The 18,863-nt window shown below is 43.7% G+C and overlaps 1 protein-coding gene across 24 annotated transcripts in view; it reads left to right on the top strand.

Annotated features, from left to right (window-relative positions):
• prdm16 (PR domain containing 16) overlaps positions 1-18,863 on the top strand; it is a 175,146-nt gene that overhangs the window by 52,326 nt on the left and 103,957 nt on the right. For all 24 annotated transcript variants that reach the window (XM_085781547.1, XM_085781549.1, XM_085781560.1 and 21 more), the window contains exon 2: positions 6,824-7,299. In XM_085781547.1, coding sequence (XP_085637673.1) covers positions 6,824-7,299 — 476 coding nt within the window. The remainder of the gene's footprint in view (positions 1-6,823; positions 7,300-18,863) is intronic.

The raw sequence follows: 18,863 nt of genomic DNA, 5'->3' as shown, positions 1-18,863 counted from the left end.
CCCTCGCTAATAAGGATGGATGGGTTTGTTCTGCACGCTGTCTGCCTTGGTGCTCCCTTAACTGGCTGCTTGGCCTCCTGAGTGGCTCAGTAAATGAAGCTGCTTCAAAAGTGGGTATGGGGACATACACACACACACATGCTCAAATGAAGAGAGAAAAAGAAAAAGACACCGAGGAGCGCAATAGTGTGCTGCTGCAGATTGGAAGGTGTTCTCTGCATGCTGTCGTCTCACCTCATATAGTGTGAATATTTCAACTGGATTTTCCACTCTTTCTTTGACATTTCATTTATTGTAACTATACCCAGCCTTCCTTGGAACTGAGGTTGTCAAAAAACTGTCTTAAAATTAAATAATGGTTAACAGATTTTTATTGATTTCCATCAATTCTCTGGATATTGACACCTAATTCCCACTACCCCTCCCACTGACAAGATGTGATTTCTTCCTCCATCTGATCCTTTAAAAAAAAAAAAAACTAAGCCTATTCAAAGAGGACAGACACAATAAAGTTGATTTATGAAATGTTTTACATGGTAGAGAAGATTTGACTATAGTGGCGGACATTCAAACTTCACTACACCACCTTGTTGTTTGGGTGAATGTACTCTGACTGCTTTCATGGCCTGAAGGTGTCACTTGTCTGACTGCTCCCCATACTCACAAACAAAGGGAGGCATATTAAACGTTTAGGTTGTTTATTCATGTCACTCAGCAGTGAGGAGCACGACTCGCATTAGCTCCTGTAGCATCTAAAGTATAGTAAGAAAGCCATGGATTACATGAACGCTGAGATTTGTTTAGTACGTGAACAGATTGTGATTGTGATAATGTGATTCCCCTCTTCATCTATTTTATAATTTCTCATTGCCGATGCTTACGCTCCCTCTCTCTCCTTTCTTGTTGCATCCTCCTGAACCCCCCCCCCTCCATTCTCCCCTCCCCTCTCCCCGGGGGGTTGTTTGCAACTCAATTTGGCAAATGTAACTCAGTATTGATTATTATTAATATTTATCATGTTTGTGAACATGTTTTCTCCTAGTGCTATTAATCTGCCCTGTTAATAAATGTCTGCAGCAGCCTGGGCCCCGAAGCCCCTGGGACCACAGGGCCACCACACACACACACACACTGCTCTCAGCTGCAGGAGGTTGCCTGCTGTCTTCTATTTGCCTGGAGGCTTGATCTTTCTCTCAAACACACACACACACACACACACACACACACACTACACAAACACACATGTGCTATTGGAGGCCTGAAGGCTGTTCAGCACAAATAACACATCAATACATCAGCCGTGTTGTATTGGCACTACACACAAACACAAAAGTGTGCACTCACATCACACTCACTCACAAACTGACTAAAGCTACAGTCTATTCTGTTTTGAGCTGCAGTCACCAAGTTACATAAAGTTGTGTTGGTCTTTTTTTGTGTGTGGAAATGTTACTGACTGATCAATCTGTAAATATGTGTGTGTAGCAAGGGATAATTGAGTGAGACTGACTTGACCGGGAAACATTGTGAACCAACAATAGTAACTTTTTTCGCCTCCCACTAATGCTGCAAAATCTGCGGTGACTCCCTCTTCTCAGCCACAACTCCACACCACGTTTTATTGTATTTTCTTGTGTAAAACGTAGCAGCGCCCTGATGACAACAGACCTCCATGTTTGTTTTGCTCTGAGGCGAAGCGAGCATAGAGAACAGAGCAGAGCAGGCAAGAGACAGCTCCCCCATCAGGTGTTAAAGACAGATATCCACCGACAACTGGTCAAAGACACACATACACACACATACAAACACCAACACGTTACACTTGGTGTGTATTATATGTGTGTGTTCACACTTGTATCAACTGTGTATGTGTATAGAAAATAGATGACACTGGTGGTTGAGCTTTGTTTTTATTTTTGGTCATACAATAAAAAGACTTCCTACGCATTGTCTCTACGACATAATAAATAAACTGTGACTCAAAGAAGCATAAATAATCTTGGTTATTGAAGCATGTTATAGTTGTGTTGTCATGTAGAGCAGCAGGACATGTGCATCATCGTAAACATGATATTTGATTTAGACATATAAGAGCCTTCAGATGTTGCATTTTCTGTTTCTTCCTCTTTTTTTTTTCTTCCTGGCACCGTGATGCTTCTTTCTCTGCTCTGAAGAAGCCATGTTGTAATTTTAAGTGTTGCTTGGAAATGTTCCCTGGTGTTTTTACAAGGGGAAACAGTGTGGCGTTCTCACTTGGAGAGGATTGCTAGTATTGTAGCTGACTGTGCCCTCATTGCTCACTCATTACTTCCTCACTGCTGCCACACACACAAAAGCACGCACCGAACACACGCTTTCTCCCCCGGACACCCTCCTCTGGCAGCTGAGCGTACCGTACCCCGAATGCCACCGCCGTGTAAAAAGCGCACCGCCGTACAGTTTTTCATCTCTCAATCTCGCTCGCTTTACCTTTAATTTGCACTTGTTTGAGTTTTACAGCTGCCTCTCTCCTCTGCTCCCCCTGTTTCAAAGTGCAGGGTGTTTAAGCTCTTTTGTGTGCAGACAGAATCATCAAAGGCCTGCTTACAGAAAAACAGGTACCAATATCATTCTGTGGCCCAATAACGCAGCTAAGTGGGACCATATTGGCACTATAGTGCCACAAACAGCAGATTTGGCGCTGCCCCTCACAGATTTATAAGCACATGTGCATACATGTATGCACAAAGCTCCCACATCAAAATGTTTGGTCATTTATTGCTCAACCACCTACCCATTTTTCATATCTGTCATGGTCCACACATTCTCCCCCTGCATAGGATTTTTTTTTCTTTAACCAGACGATCCTTTCTCCCCATATTTGGAGCCAGTGCAGATTTTTGCATAGTTTTGCCTTTTCCCTGGATACTGTCTTTTCATCAGTGGCTGACTTTCCTTTTGAATTGAACCAGATCAATTTACAGCCAGGCTGAGATACAGTCTTTGTGTGCGCTGGAGGGAAAAGGCAGGGAGAGAAGTAGGACGTGTGTGCTTTATGATGGCCATCACTGGCAAACATGTCCTATTTCCAACTCTTTTCTTTTTTTTTTTGTTATCATAGCCATAGCCGTGACTCCACTTTTGCTGCTTGCTGTCTACCATACACCTGGCTCTGGATACTAAAGCTATTGTTGGCATTTTTTCCCAGTCTGTGGTCTGCAGTGTTTTCCAATATTTGCATCTTTTGTACATGGGAAAAAAAAAAAAAAAAAAAGATTTTACAAAGATTCCTGATTTCTTTCAATGAAGGCACAACTGCTTATTCTGCAAGAAATTAGTTGGTCTTTATTTGATGCAGTATTTATAGGCTCCTTCTCAGAAGTCTTGCATGCAGTCAGTGTTGTTTTTTTTCTACTCAAACTGCACTGACAACACAGCAAAGTCTATATGCCACAAGGCACATGTGTTTGTGCGCGCCCAGGCAGACGGCAGAAAATGACTCCAGATCTCTATCTCTCTGCATTTAAGTCTAGAGTGCGCTGATTAAACACAACCACAGAACAATTTGCCTGTTTGTAAGGCCCTTCGATTAAACCGCTGATTTTCAGCACCGTGTCAAGTTATTTTGCCATGGCAACGCTGATTACAATGTTATCAGCATTTCATATTTTGTAGAATTTCTGTTTTTCAGTCTTGACTCTTGAAAGGAAATTTAATTGATTCTTCTGTCATGGCTCGACTTTTTCTTCATGTGCTAATTTTTCACATTTGTCAAATGCGTACTTTAGGGGACATTGTCTATGAATGTCATATCTATGTCATATCTTGTTATTTCACTGTGACATGCAATAATTATGAGATATCATCTTTACCTACGACACCATCTGATCTCTTGCACATGTGTTTAGAGTACGGTAACAGCTCCTGCAGTTGCAAACAGATGTGTGTTTGTGTGATAGCCTGCATCTGTGTTCATACGTGCCCTAAAATCTTTGTTATTGCAAGCCATGCTACAAAGCAAAGAGCTCCGTTTATGGCACGCATTTACAATTTATCAAATAAATGGGATGCCTTCATGTGGCCTGGGCCCGGCTCACAGGCTGAGCAGCGTAGTTTTCCACTGGAATAACAGCCACTGAACAAGCAGCCCATTGTAGCCGCAGCCAGAACCGGGACCCCCAAGGTGCGAATTAATGATTGACCCCTGATGTAATCAGGATAAATAGCTCCCCGTAAAAGAGAAAGAGATGGCGAGAGGAACAGAGAGAGAAAGAACAACATAAGGAGCCAGGGAGAGGAAGGCACTATCTGGCCGGGGTGTTTTTTAAGAAGTCTTCAGGGAGATGAACCTAACATCTCTTTCTGGGCCTGTTGAGACCCAGAGCTAACATACAGCTATTTAAAAGCAGCTCAGTCGTCAGTTTTTAGACTCTTCGCCTCCACCTCTTCGTCCTCTTTCTGGCCCCTTTCATTATTTTCCTGCTTACTTTTCTCATCTGCAACCTTTTTCAACACTGGTCAAACATGGTCAGCTTGAGTTACAGAGGGAGGAAAGACAGAGAGAGCTTGTCTCTAATGGTGAATAATCTAAAAATTTCCCACTTTTCTCCCTCCAGGCAACTTTTTTTTTTATGAATTAGCAAAGTAATGACTGAGAGTTGAACTTATTTAACACCACACTGCCAGGCAATTTCTGCCTTGCTTTACTGCCTCATGTATCTTACAAAAGATGTTTTGTTCATTAAAATTAAGGATTTTTCCCCCTTGTCCTTACTCAATTATTTGACGTAGTGATCTGTGCATTTTTGTGCACAGAGGCTCTTAAAGCCACATGGTATTTAATAGATTTTCCAGGGCTGTCTTTCTGCTTGTCAAAATTGCTCTCAGTGGGTCAGGTGCCAGTGAGAGTGGGGGAGTGAAGAGAGAAAGTAAGTGTAAAAAAAAAAGTGTTTAACAGCCTCAAAACACTTTTGATTGTGCAGAGGGAGCAGCAGATAGGGCCGAGTTATAAAACTTTAATTGATCTGTGAAAAGTGGAAGCTACTGCTGCTCGCATGTTCCAATGCTTAATTGCACGCCTGGTCTGAGCCCCTATGAAACAGTGATCATTAAAAAAATGGGTTATTTTCCAGTCAAAATCACTGGATGACGCAAAATCAGTCATAAAAGGCTAGATTTTACTGCTGCAGCTTTATATGATAAGTTTCCCGGATCTGCTCGGACAGACTGCAGGTTTGCCAGGCGCTGAAAACCCCTTGTCGCATGCTTTCATAGTTTCACATTTCACATTTAAAACTTACATGTCAGTTAATTTAACAGCTTTCACAGTCCACATCTGTCACTGGGCCCAAACCCAAATATTTATCAAAGAACAAAAAACTGATGCGTTGTGCGATGAATGTGCTCTTGTACAAAATTCAATGAGGACTCTTTTCCTTACTTGGGTTTCTTCATTAGCTCATTCAATCTTATGAATTTACAATTTACAATCAATCACACCAACCCTACTTCACATTACCAGGCATACACAGTAAGATTTTTTTTTTTTTTTGCTTTAATTCAAGCGATTAGTGATGTACAGGATACCTCCTAGGTAAAGTGTTATTGGAATAAATTCAACTCACAAACTTTCATTGAGCGCTCATAAACTGCCACATACTAACAAGCAAATTTTAACGTGTCGCAGCTCCAGCGGAAACCTGGGATGCGATGGCAGGTTTGGCAGCGGGCTGTGTGCAGGCTAGCAGAGGGAGAGAGCTTGATTGGAACCACTCCTGCTGCAATTTTGGGCCTAGTTAGCCCGCTGATTGCCAGTCTCTGCTTTTAAATAGTAAAACTGCAGTGGTGCTTTGACTAAAGACACCAGTCTCTGTCCCGAGAAGAAAACCAAGGGGCACTCATACACAAACATAGACTGTATATGAAGACTAGGCTGGATGAGCTAATGCAGTTCTTCACTACTGATTGAAATGTATCAGTAGCCGTGAATACAACTGTGTAAATTGCCAGATTTCTCATTCATTATTTCTCATTTATGTCCTAGTTTGACCAGTTCATATTCACTCCACAAAGGTTTTGCACTGTTGCTTGGCGAAAAACACCTCAACACACACTGTGTGCTCACCCATCACAGACTTTACATGTCAACGACTGAGACAGATTTCCATGTGCACATTTTACAAACCTTCACTGTCCTCAACCTCAAGATAATTCCTTAATAACACAGAGAAAAGGGATGAAATTTAATGCCAAATATTACATGCAGCGTCCACACACACACACACACACACACACTTGCAGTGCTCATCATCATTTTCACTTGTGTTGGAGTGGTGGGATCCTGGAGCGCAGGCACAATCATGTTGTCAGTGTGTGGACATGATAATAATAATAGGTGACGAGGCTAACCAGGTCAGCGATAGACAGAACCATTATTTGTAAGATGAGTCTTGGCTCACAAACTGTGCGACTGTGATGGAACTGAGAATATTTCCCAGCCAGCCAGGACTTGGCCAGCCTGAAGCTTCCTCTCTTCATCTGATTGCCCTCTCACACAGCCTGTGGAAAATCTGTCAAGTCTGCATTTTGTTGGTGAAGGCCGTCATCATGGTGCTAGGTGTTTTTTTTTCACAACACCTACATTTTCTCATTGCACAGTGTGGTTTTCTGACAGTTTATAAGTTTGGACATTGGTGTTTTTTTTGTTCTTATTTAGGGTCAAGAAGTCATTGGATATATAGTATAGTGTCCTGTTGGTGTGATCTCTAAAGACATTGTATGCTGTGTTCTCCCTCCACCTCCTGTGTACGGCATTAACCGTCATCTCCATATGTCTCTTTACCAGATGACAGTGAGCCAGTGGACAGCATGTACGACACAGAGGCTGACCTCCCAGGTTTAGCGGCCGGCAGCGGAGGTGGCGCTGACAGTCCAGACGACGATGCAGAGGACGGCGTCATGAACATGTCCCCCCTGCCCTCACCGACTCCTTCCCATCCAAACAACAACCACCACCACCTGCTACACCCCCACATCTACGCCACCCACCACCACCACCACCACCACCTCCACAACAACAGCAACAGCAGCAGCAATGACCAGGACTTCACCACGCCCAAGGAGGGCTCGCCCTACGAGGCGCCCGTCTACATTCCTGACGACATTCCCATTCCCAGTGATCTGGAGCTGCGGGAGTCCTCCGTGCCTGGTGCCGGCCTGGGCGTATGGGCCAAGACCCGCATCGCCGCTGGTGAGAGGTTCGGTCTGCACAACACACTGCATCATGGGGCCACGGTCAAGGAAAGTTCCTACGGATGGGAGGTAAGAACCACTGTTTCATAGTTTCACTCTCTTTCTCCTTTCATTTCTCCTGTAACTGCCCATCACGCGCATGTTTTGTCACAAACACAAATGCACAGTAAGATATGAAATGAAAGAGTGATAGAAACAATGAGACGACACAGAAGGGGGTAAGTGAACGGACGAGCTGCTCTTCATTTATGCGTTCACATTTCCAGCCATCACTCTGTATTCACAGGCATCTACCTCTTCATCAGCAAAGATGCCTGCTCCATTTGCATCCCCTGAATGATTGGACCTCATCTCTGATTCCCGCACACACAGGCACACACAGACACACACAGACACACAGACGCACATGCACACACATACATAACACACTAGTGCAGAATTCCAGCAGCACAGCAATGTCAGATGGAAAAATCTGGCTGATTAGTGGAGGTATCAGCTTTTCTGGGCATCGGTCCGAGCGAGCACGCTCATTTGGTCACGCCACTCGATATGGAAATGGAAGAAGCGTAGCCCAATGCGGTGGCTGCATATTGAACTATTAATTTTCATTTCAACATGACATTAGAGGATATTGAAGTTGCTTTAGTAAGCTCATTAGGAAAAAAAAAGGAACTCCTGATCTCTTTCTCTCGCTGCCTCTCTCTCCTTCTCGTATACCTAATCAGAGATGAAATATACTGGCCTGCTTTTCATTTCACTGACTCCTTGACTCCTCGTTTTAAGGGTGGCGGTCTTTCACATAGACTCATGTTACATTTGTATGCAATAAGGAATAGAGAGTTAATCATTTGAACACTGTGTTTGAAAAGATGTGGCATGCTTTAATTAGACACCACTAGCTGATGTATTAAGTTGTAAGACGATCAACAGGTCATGCAATGACTTTTAGGGATTTCTCACACAGTTTTTTTATGCGGTTTCTGGTAACTATGATTTTAGAAAGCCATAAAAAGAAACCTTGGTCATTTTAAGAACATGTTTTATGTTGAATGTTTGACCACATAAATTAATAAGACAAAAAAATGACTTGTAGAGAAGGAAAAATCGATGAGATTACACATCTCCTAACATCATTGTTTCCTGCTACTGATGTACTGCAATAAAAACAGATGGGAGTTGTTCAATGGTGTTAAACAGGGAGAGTAAAGCGTAGTTTAGGACTTGTACAGTTGACACTAGTGGTTATATCTTCAAAAGTATTTCTCCTGAGGTTTCTTCCTAAGAAAAAACATTCATAGAACATTGCTTTACTGTCCATATCAGTCATTGAAATGTATAAAGGAAAACCTCTTGGTTCACTCTCAACAACTCCAATTCCTTTCTTTCAAGTCTCTTTTTTTTGTTTTATTTTCTTCCCAACAGTTGTAGGCGCATGCTGGAGATTAGAGCACACAGGCACACGCTATATGGCAGAGTGCCAAGCTGAACATTTTCCTTTTTTAAAGTTCATATTATGGCTATCCATTCAGGGTGCAAAGGGCACTTCTCCAAAGGCTACACTTTCTCCGTAGCTCGCATGTTTTCTCTCTTCTCTCGGTTTTCCTCCTTCCTTTTTGTCTCTCCAGACACCAAACTAATGCATATTCATTATCTAAGCTTTAGCTCTCCGGCTTGTAAGGAGGAAAAAAAGCCACCTTCAGCTCTAAAGAGAGCTATTCACATGTGCACTCACACTGCCTCAGAAAGGGAGAGACTCAGCATATTGTTGCACTTTTAAAATGTCCAAAGTTTTATTGGCTACTTTGGGATTAATATCTCAGCACTTCTTAGGTAGGATGCCTAACTCCCCTACCAATGTTTGAACATCATATTGCAAAGTTGTTTGCCTCCTTGTTTATCAGTTTTAAGTTCATGTGCCACCCCGTTTGGAAATCCAATTGTTTTAGATTGTGTGTCAAGATACATGTTGCCCATTTACCTATGCAGTGAAATCTTTGGTCTTGCAACCTGTCAAAAGGGAACGATTGAGCCGTCTTCTTCTTTCTCCTCCTTAATGGTCATTGGAGGACTGACTCCGACTCAGGCTGTATTATTTTCTTAAGATATCCCGTCTGGTTTGGGGCTGGAAGCCTTCAGGGGTTCTCCTCTCCCAGACTCTTATCACAGATAGTCATAACAGTCAGCCTGTTGATAGTCATCAAGAGACTCCCCTAGGAGTCCCGTACACCCACTTTCTCCCCCCCTTTAACAATTTACCCCTCTACTCATCTACTGCCTCTGGTCTTAGACAAATAGACAGGCGAGGGGGCACCAAAAGTATGGCTGAGTGAAAAAAGATGTTCAAAGGAGTGAGAGAGGTACAAGGATTAATGGGGATGGATAGAAGAAGAAAAGAAGATCTAAAAAACATATTTCTCACAGCATCAGAAACACAGGAGGAGCTTAACGCTTCATGGAAATTCTGCTAATATCTCTGTGTTATGCCGGTTCCCTGCCAAGACAAGGGGGGAAGTGTTGTGAGAAATGATGTCATCTGAGGTGTCAGTATGATCATATCTGACCAATACCTCTTACAATACATTACAGCTCAGCCCGTCTTGGGAGGGAGACGGAATTAGATTGAGTGCTTAATTTTCTTATCACAGTGATTAGTTTGTCAGTGCTTCTGTTTTATAATAAATTGGAATGAACCACCAAAGATGTGTGAAAACAGTTTTCTCCTAAAATGCCTCAAATAGTTAAACAGCCTTGAATTAGCTTGTACTGTAGTCAAAGGGAGACTGTCCTTCACATGTTACTGTAGCCCTGTAATCCTTAACAACACAAAATCACCAAAATTACAGTTACAAGGTTTTCACCCATCAACAATGATATATGCCATCTGCAGTAGTACACTTGAGCCCAAAACAGTTTAACTACATCGACTGCATTTTTGTGGATCTTTTACTAAGACTGGCAATAACTCATTATATGTTGGCTTTGCAAGCACCGCGGTCTACCAACGAAGCCAAACAGCTCTAACAATCTCATGGCGGACACTGTAGTGCTTTCTGGATATGTCAGTGGAGGTGTAGATTGCTGGTCTCTGAGAAACACAGAGAATAATAGAAAGCGAGAGTGAAAGAGTATAAGAGCAAGAGAGAGAAGAAAAGAGGAAGCCTACTATTGTCTGTCCCGGGGCGTAGGGGACTGGAAGAGGTGTTAACTCATACTCATTTCAGCGAGACGGACAGCTCAATCTAAGAGCTGCTTCGCTGCAGGCCATGGCCATTCTCTTCTGTCTCAGACTCCCTCTCTGGGCCAGCACCAAGTCATCCATTTAAAAACCATTATGCTCCCCTTTAGCACAACATGATAGAACGGCAGGGCCCCAGGTCTACCGTATGTGTGTGTGCCCGCGCACGTGTGTCTCTGTCTGGTTGTGTGTATAGGGCTGCCAGTCCCCCAGGACAGGAAGGCCTGAGCAAGCAGTGTGAGGAGAGGCCCTCAGAGAGTCCAGTGTGGGGATCTACTGTCAGAGTGACAGCTGCTATTATCTGCTTGGTAGATTGGCCTAACTTGCTCAATGATAGAGACATGTCACCATACAATGACTGGAGGTATTGTGCTCTTTACTGAGTGGCATTCAGTGGACTCACTGATCTAACTCCCTTGGGTGTCAAGATGGCAGCAGAGAGGGCAACACATCTGTGGATTAGCTGAGGTGTCTCATGTCATATACTGTAGGGGGGAAAAATCGTAATGTTGGAAATGAAATGATGATAAATCCTTACTGAAAGGAGGAAGGATGCATAAAACGAACTGCAGCTCCGTCTTTGATCTGTAGAAAATGAAAAACAAGGAAAATCAAATCCCTGTTTGCATTCTGAACGTTCGTGAAGCAAGCAAACAATGTGGCCAAGCCTTTCCGATGCGATATTAATGGTGTTTACTCTCACGTCTCCTTACCCTGTGACCACTGGGTGTGTCTTTGCACCTCTGAATCATGGGATTTGAAACTCCTCCAGGTCCTATTAGCTTTGTCTTTTCTCACCCGCTTGTGTTTCTCCAGCTTGAGTGTTTCGCTCTGTCACTTACTCCTAGCCTGAGAAGACACACTCTCTTCCCTGCCAGTTTTGCACAGTTCAGAAGCTGCTAAACTTGTAATTACCAAGCTTGGTGTTGTCAACCTATAGAATATAAATACCCTTAAGGGTTTCCTATATTCACACAAGGGAGGATATAACAAGGACAAAATGTGCATTTTGATTTTAGGGATGTGCATTGATGTGTAGATCCTTTGAACGAGGTCAATACAAGAGTCCATGTCACCCCTCCAGCCATATTTGTCTGTTTGCAGCCGTGGACCTTGGGATGACATTGTTGCCTGGCAAACTTATGTCTCTCAGTCCCTCATTCTCTTTCTATTTACTTTTCGTGGGGTGATTTTCCATATCAGCATCATTCATCCAGTGATGTGTGGAAAGAGGTGAAAAGTATGCTAGCTCTTCTGTTTACCCTCGTATTGACTTAGTGATAGGCTAAGACGTCTGGCGGGCACTCTCATGCCGCCAAGGTCCTACGTGACACATGCCCGTCCGGTCATGGCATCATGGCATCATCTCCATCAGGATCTGAAACCTCTGACCTGACAGCTCGCCCCTCGTGCTGACAATGTGCTCCTTTTGTTCGCCACCTAATCACTGAGCTAAGCTAACGTCCTTGTCTCCAAACGTTGGGGAGAAGAAGTACTGGCGCACCCTGACACTTATCTATCCTGACCCACCTCTCGCCTCCTAAAGTGTTTGCTCGCCTTTTGTATGTTGCCTGAGGAGGGCGGATGGCCAAGCACTTATGCTGCAAGATATCCCAACAGGACATTCAAGGTGCAGCTTGCAACTTGTCTGATCTGTTTGCTTCCCACAGAAAGGTGTTTTTTATCTTGATGTTTGGCCCTTAAGGTGACTGGTACCGACCTGATAAAGCAGAAACTCCCCCAGACTGCCATGAGACAGTAGTCACAGTCAGCGAATGGATAGTATGAGACGCAAGGGAACGAGATAATGAGAGATAGAGTCGCTTTCTACTTGATTTGATTAATTCGCTTTCCAGTGTTCTCACAGCGGCAGTCATGCTCTGGTGTTTCAATTATGAGTGCTGGTTAAAGTCAAAGAAACTAAGCACCCACTAACCATAACACAGGAAACCTCAAGTCCTTCATAAAATCCATTTGTTCATCATCCATTTTAGACACAGTCTTGACATTACTCGCAGTTAACTTTGACCCCTACTGTGCAGGCTATTGTATAGCATGAGTGAAGCTTTTCACGTAAATGGGGTCATTATCATGTCTTTTAGTAATCAAATCAGGACCATGGTCTGATGAGCATGGCCTTGAGTTGAGAGTACTTCTCCCAGAAGCACTTAACATGAAAAACAGCAGGCCTTTGGCTTTACCTACTCAGGCCTAGTTTCATTGGAAAGTAGAGGATAATAGTATATTGAAGGGTCAGTTTGCCTAAATCGCCCACCCCAACAAAAAAAAAAAAAAATAGAAGGTCCAAAAGAAAAAGCACATTTTTCCACTTAGCCACAGTAGTTATGGAGTAAGTTTTGAGATATCCATTACTGAGACTGCTGCTGCTGCTGCTGCCACCCCTCTACAGATGGATTGTGAATGAACACACACACACGCACACACACACACGCACACATTTTCACATATGGTATCAGAAAATAACTCATGAAACATGAATCTGACTACATGGTTCTCAACTACCAGGGATTAGTATAAAAATGACTTTTTTAACAAGACCTACAATATTTAAATTGCACTCAAGTACACACATACTCTCTCTTACCTGAAGCTTTTTAGTTTTGCATATGGGCAGTGCCTACCTACCCTTTTGAGATTTTGCAGATTATGAATTTACACCAAACTGCATTTTGTCACAATCTGATATATAAAATTATGTGTTAACATAAGGAGTTACTCTGGCACATGTGCTCAGTCCCACAATGTAATGAAAGGGATATCAAACCTGCGGTTTCTAATAACAGTATTGACCAACAGTGTGCGGTTTTCTGTCATCATTATTTGACTTTGACAGAAACCCCAAGTTTACACACAGAGCAAAAACACCAGAGAGAGAGCGTAACACCACAAGTCCTGGGCCTGGGTGTTGTAATATCTTCCATTCACGTTCATTTTATGTAGGTTTTAAACATGCCATTAGCCAATTTAATCCAATTTTCCCAGCTTTCGGAGCACTCCAGTGGAACAGATTCCATCTAATATTAAACATATGGTCGCTGTTGCCCCTAGAAACACCACTGCAGCATGGGGCTTTTTTTTAAAGAAGCTGTTAAAGAAAAGCCTCCTGTGTCCCAGTGCAAACCATTGTCAATTATCTTCAGTGAACACGGTAATTGATAACGAGGAAGCAGGGCAGCAAATTAAATGTCAGGTTTGATTAGAAGCCTGATGCCTTATCATTTGTTCATAACTCATTACCAACATCTGTTAATTAGTTAATAAATTAATCTGCAGGGCTCAGATGAAAGGTGCGCAGGCTCCCGAGGAAGTACATGGGGCAAAGTCATCCATCTTTGAAGAGAGTGGAACTCAACAAATATTGTCCCTGGGATTTGGGCTGTTATTACTTGGTCATTGGTTTCAGACCTCAGCCACTTCAGCCAAGCATTCTCAATGGGACCTCTTGTTTGCCTGAATAACCCCTCCACAGTCTCCTCACGCATCTCCACCACAATGCCATCCTTTATTGCGTGAGGTTTCTCTCTGCAGACTTGCTTTAAACATTAATTTAAAAACCCTCACATTGACCCATCAGTCCTCTGTGGCGAAGCACAGGTAACTCCTGTCCGATCCTCCTCTCCCCCTCTCTTTCACCGTGTATCCAGTGAAACCCCATCGTTCATGATTGCTCTGATGAATAGTCCCATCAGTGAGGGCCTCAGGGCTGGAGCAGACAGTGATACTGGTCTTTGCGCAGTGGGAGATGATGACATTTGTCCAAGGCGGTTAATGCTTGTGATTAGACTCACGCTCTTATGTTGAAATATCTTCTTCGGTCTTCGCTGTACTTGCTGCAAGGGTGATATTTATAAATATGAAACGAAACAAGGCTCATCTTACCTCAGCTCTGACTTTTCTGTTGTAATTGTGAAATATCTGTGTGTGTTACTTGTGTATCCAGAAGTGTAGAAGTGCAAGCCCTCTAATGAAAGACCTTTGTTAGTCACAGATCACTCACTCTTTCTTCCATTTTCACTCACTTTCCTTTCTCCCTCACATTAAATCTCAATCCCTTGTGCCGCTTAACATTTCTGTGCCTCAAGCAGGAGGTGGTGACCTATTAATCAGGTTCCCGTGGCTGTTGTGATTGCCATTTTCCATAATCAGATACACAACACGGCCCAAAAGAATTGGCTGTAGAAATATCTATATTCGTTAATTCCTTGCAATTCTTGTGTAGTCCTCAGTTCATGAGGAGTGAGCCCAGACAGAATCTGAAGCACGAGACTGTGCCTTTTTAATTACTTTTTATAAGGTGCGGGGACTAACACTGCATCACAGTGTGTGTCTCTCAAACAGCCTGAAGGGCCCTCTTAAGACTTGCTCACTAACCAGTCATCTTACAACGTCAGATAGTACAAACTTTTCTGTCCTTTGACTTTTACACATTTATTTTTGTTTTAAAGCTCCAGATAGATGAGGTGTTAATCCTGTGCTGAACACATAGACATGCACAGGCGTGTAAACTGTACATCGCAGCGTACATACATCCACGCAAAGACAAAGAGACACAGGCAGGCAGGGAAAAGACATTCTCCCATGTTATTCTTTCCTCTACTCGGTCATTTAGAATAACAGGGGAGAGTGAGAAGCTGAGCACGATGACGACATCAGATGTAAAAACAGTGTTGAATCGTTGAAGTGTCGAACACGCCGGGATGTCTTTACTTTGGAAAGTTTCCGGAATCGCTCGAGTGATTTTCGCTCATTTTCTCCACCACTGTCACTGCGAGCAGGACCTGGCGTCTCGTCTGCATGAGACAACAAGGAGGTTTTGACAGAGTCAAGATTTGTAGAGGTGTGCATATTTGGGTTTGTACGTGCGCCTGTGTGTCTATGCACACAGACGCACATGTCCACATTTTTGTTCATTAATCATCTTGGGCATTTGTCCACCCTCCACATAATCCTAAATCTGCCAGATTTCCCAACTAAAACAGGATCTCACCAGGAGTTTGAAGCAATATCTTAATTTAGAACAAGTGCTCGTGTCAAGATGACAAATAACAGTTGAAACAGATGTTTCCCAGACACTTCATTTTTGAGATATCATTGCCTCATTCAATTTGTTTGCATTATTTTGAACACGAGTCACCGTGACGGCGCTGTTTGATGTTTAGTGGTCGTGTAGTGCCTGGGAATGGTAGTTGATTTTGATGTTTTTTGTTTTTTTGTTGTCATCAGAGGTACAATATTCTGGAGCACAACTGCTTGGAGAGAGGTTTACTGGGATTTTATTGTTAAAAGATGACTAAGATATGAGTCTAGTGTTTCTTGGGAGCAAAAACACACCATGCTAATCAGTTTAGTCTTCTCATAGCGAGACTCCAGACACCATGTAAAATTACATAACTAGCAAGTGATGACAGTGTGTGGGTGTCCTGATTCTCTACTTTTCCAATGCAGCTGTCACCAAGGCTTTTATTTACATATGCAACAAGAGGGAAAGTGACTCTACAGACTTGAAGTAAAAAATAGGGTCTTCGACATTGATTAACAATCACTTTCAGTCAAGAAACTATAGTCAAACCAAAGCCATGTTTTATCAAAATAAAAATGTATGTTCCAGGAATGTCACAGATGAAAAAACTAGATAAACAAAAGAGTGAAGAAATCATCATGAAAACAAATAATAGGTTTTTTACCCCTCACTTTATTCTCACCATGGGGATCAGCAACCTGACTATTCATTTGAATGTCCAGTGGAAGAGAGGAGGTGAGAGAGGCTAACCATGACATTTCCCTAATGGCCGGAGCAGTGCAGTGCAGTGCAGTGCAAGCCTCTCAGTCACTCTGTCTCTCCATAATATCATATGATTCTGCTCTGTGTCACTCTTTCTGGAGAGGAGGTGAGCTGATGTCTGTGTAGCTGGTACGCGGCGGTACCCAGCATGCCACCTGGTACCACGGCTTCTCTTGAGACTCTTAGGCTTGAGCCATGTGCCGTGGAAGATTTGCCAAACAGTAGAACAAAAGCATTGTCTTACTGCGGAGGGGAGTGTGACTGGGTACTACTATACTATAGAGAAACTGACCCCACCCTCACCTGAGGATAATAACAATGTTATATGTATATATAAATAATCATATGAAAAACGTCAAAGTAGCATTTGTCAATTTCATGTGAAATATATCATATATGTCCTCTTTATTCCCTTAGCAGCCTCTGTAAGTCATACACTATCACCCATTATTCTACAGGAAATATCAAATACTCAAAACCTTATTGCTTCTATTGATGTTATTCTGTTTGCTGTTATTTTATTGGACCTGAGTGTTTTCTGGTAACAAAGCCTGCTCCCCTCTGCTGGCCAAGAGCTCACAATGCCACTTTCTGAACAAGTGCTAAGTGCCTTTAACCTTGTGTAACTGATGTTGCTGAGAGAGAGAGAGAGAGAGAGAGAGAGAGAGAGAGAGAGATGGGGGTTCGAGCTGTAATATAGAAAAACATCATAGCACACCAGCACATTCGCCTGAACAATGGTGCCCATCAAACTGCTCAAGTAGAGGATGTCAGCTCCTTTCCAACCCTGAGAGTCTACAAGTCACCAACACTTGCTGTGTTTACACCACTTTCTGTTTCCTGTTTTCCCTTTTTATTACTTTACTCCTTTTCTTGTACACACGCAGACACACACTCACAGAGCACAGCACAGTGCTCTCTCTCTCTCTAACATGATGGATCACCACAGGGCCCTATGAGGATCCCTCACAGAGTCTTGTGTTCAGCAGCACATTTATATACAAATATGTTTATGTCCCGTAAAAATTTCTGTGAAATAGACCTTGCATGCTTTTAGGACAAAATACTCGAAGTGTGCTTTAATTATGCCCAGATGAAACCCGGCCTTAAATCTTTTGTGATTCATTGATTTTTCAACTGCCTCTTTCAACCTTATGTGGCCTCCCTCTCTATTTCTCGTCTCTTTCCTTTCTTTTTTGCTGCCCCCCTCCTCCTCTTTTCCTGGCCTCCGGGGTCCCAGTGCTTCTAATTCGGCCTTATCAGTGAAGTAATTTAGCTGCCACAGCTTGGGTTTCTGTCGCGCGGCAAGCGGCCCCATTGTCCTGCCCTGCTGTTGCTGAGATAAACCCTCAGATTGAACAAAGTCCGTGCTGACCTTTGCAAACTCCCAAATCTCGCCCTGTACGCCCCACCAACAGAGATTCTCTCTGCCTCGAGCTCTTTTCTTAGGGTGGGGGGGGGGCTTTGGTAGCAGGAGGGGAGAAGGCGAATGAGAGTGTGCGACTGTGCGCGCATTTGTATGTGTGTGAAAGAGAGAGAGTGTGTGGGGTCACGGTGGATTGAGTGAGCGTGAGATGGACAGCGGAGAGAGATTAAGATGGCTGACTGAGCCTGTCTATATTTCCAATGGCACTTCGCTCTAAGAGGGAGGCAGAGGAAGAAAAAGTGCACTGCAAGCAAAGCATTCAAGTGTGCATTTTTCTGTCTCCTTCAGGCTGCTAGAGGAGGCTTTTTGTGAGCCGCATTCTCTGACCTTCCTGCCTTCCACCATTCAACCAGAAATATGATTTCTTTGACGCAAAAGAGACAGTTGGTCCCTCGGCACCTTGTACTTGCTGTTGGTGTCCCTGAAACAGTTCATTGAGCGAATCCTGACAAAAGCTCCTCATTTCTCCATTGTTATCTATCATGTCCTTCATTTCTTGGCAGAGGGCCCGAGAGGAGCCTGTCGGGATTGTTGCTTTGACACACAGTGAAACGGCTAAAGAGGAACGGTTGAAGCCAAGTGGCTGGGGGTGGGTGGGTGGACGGGGTGGGGTTGATGCTGTGCAGGCGAGGTTTGGGGCACAATGCAGCAGGAGTACCCTCTCCATTGTGAACCACTGTCATCCTTCAGAAGCCACTCGACCAGCTCTCCATGCCGCAAATCCTCTCCGCTCTCTATTCTAGCCGTCTGTCGGTCAGGCAGGGAACCTCATCAAAAGGTCTTGGAGTTAGGGACTGAGAGAGAGTGGGTGGAGGGTGGCAGGGAGGTGTAGAGGAGGGGAGGGAAGTAGTGTTGTTTGTGTGGAGTGGAGTCGGGCTAGTTGTGGTGGTGTGTGTGTGGGGGGGCTGGAGGGTGGGCATGTGGCAAAGTACATGGAGTAAGGCTCCAAGTTCAGGTGTGGGATTCAGAGTTAGTAATGGAGGATTTGGAGAGAATCTGCGCCACTTTATCCATTGGTCAGGGTGGCCCTGTGTTCATCCCTCCATCCATCCCCTCTTCCTTTCCACCTCCCCCCACCCGCTACCACCTGCCTACAAGCCACCACCAGTGTTCCCAGGGAGATGAGCGCCACGGAGAAGAAGGCCCACAAGGGATTAACTTTTCACATG

This window comes from Trachurus japonicus, chromosome 7 (assembly GCF_045865225.1).
Source record: "Trachurus japonicus isolate A0001 chromosome 7, Traja_1.0".
NCBI lineage: Eukaryota > Metazoa > Chordata > Actinopteri > Carangiformes > Carangidae > Trachurus > Trachurus japonicus.
Note: the sequence above shows the minus strand (reverse complement) of the source record. Positions and strands in the feature narration are given on the sequence as shown.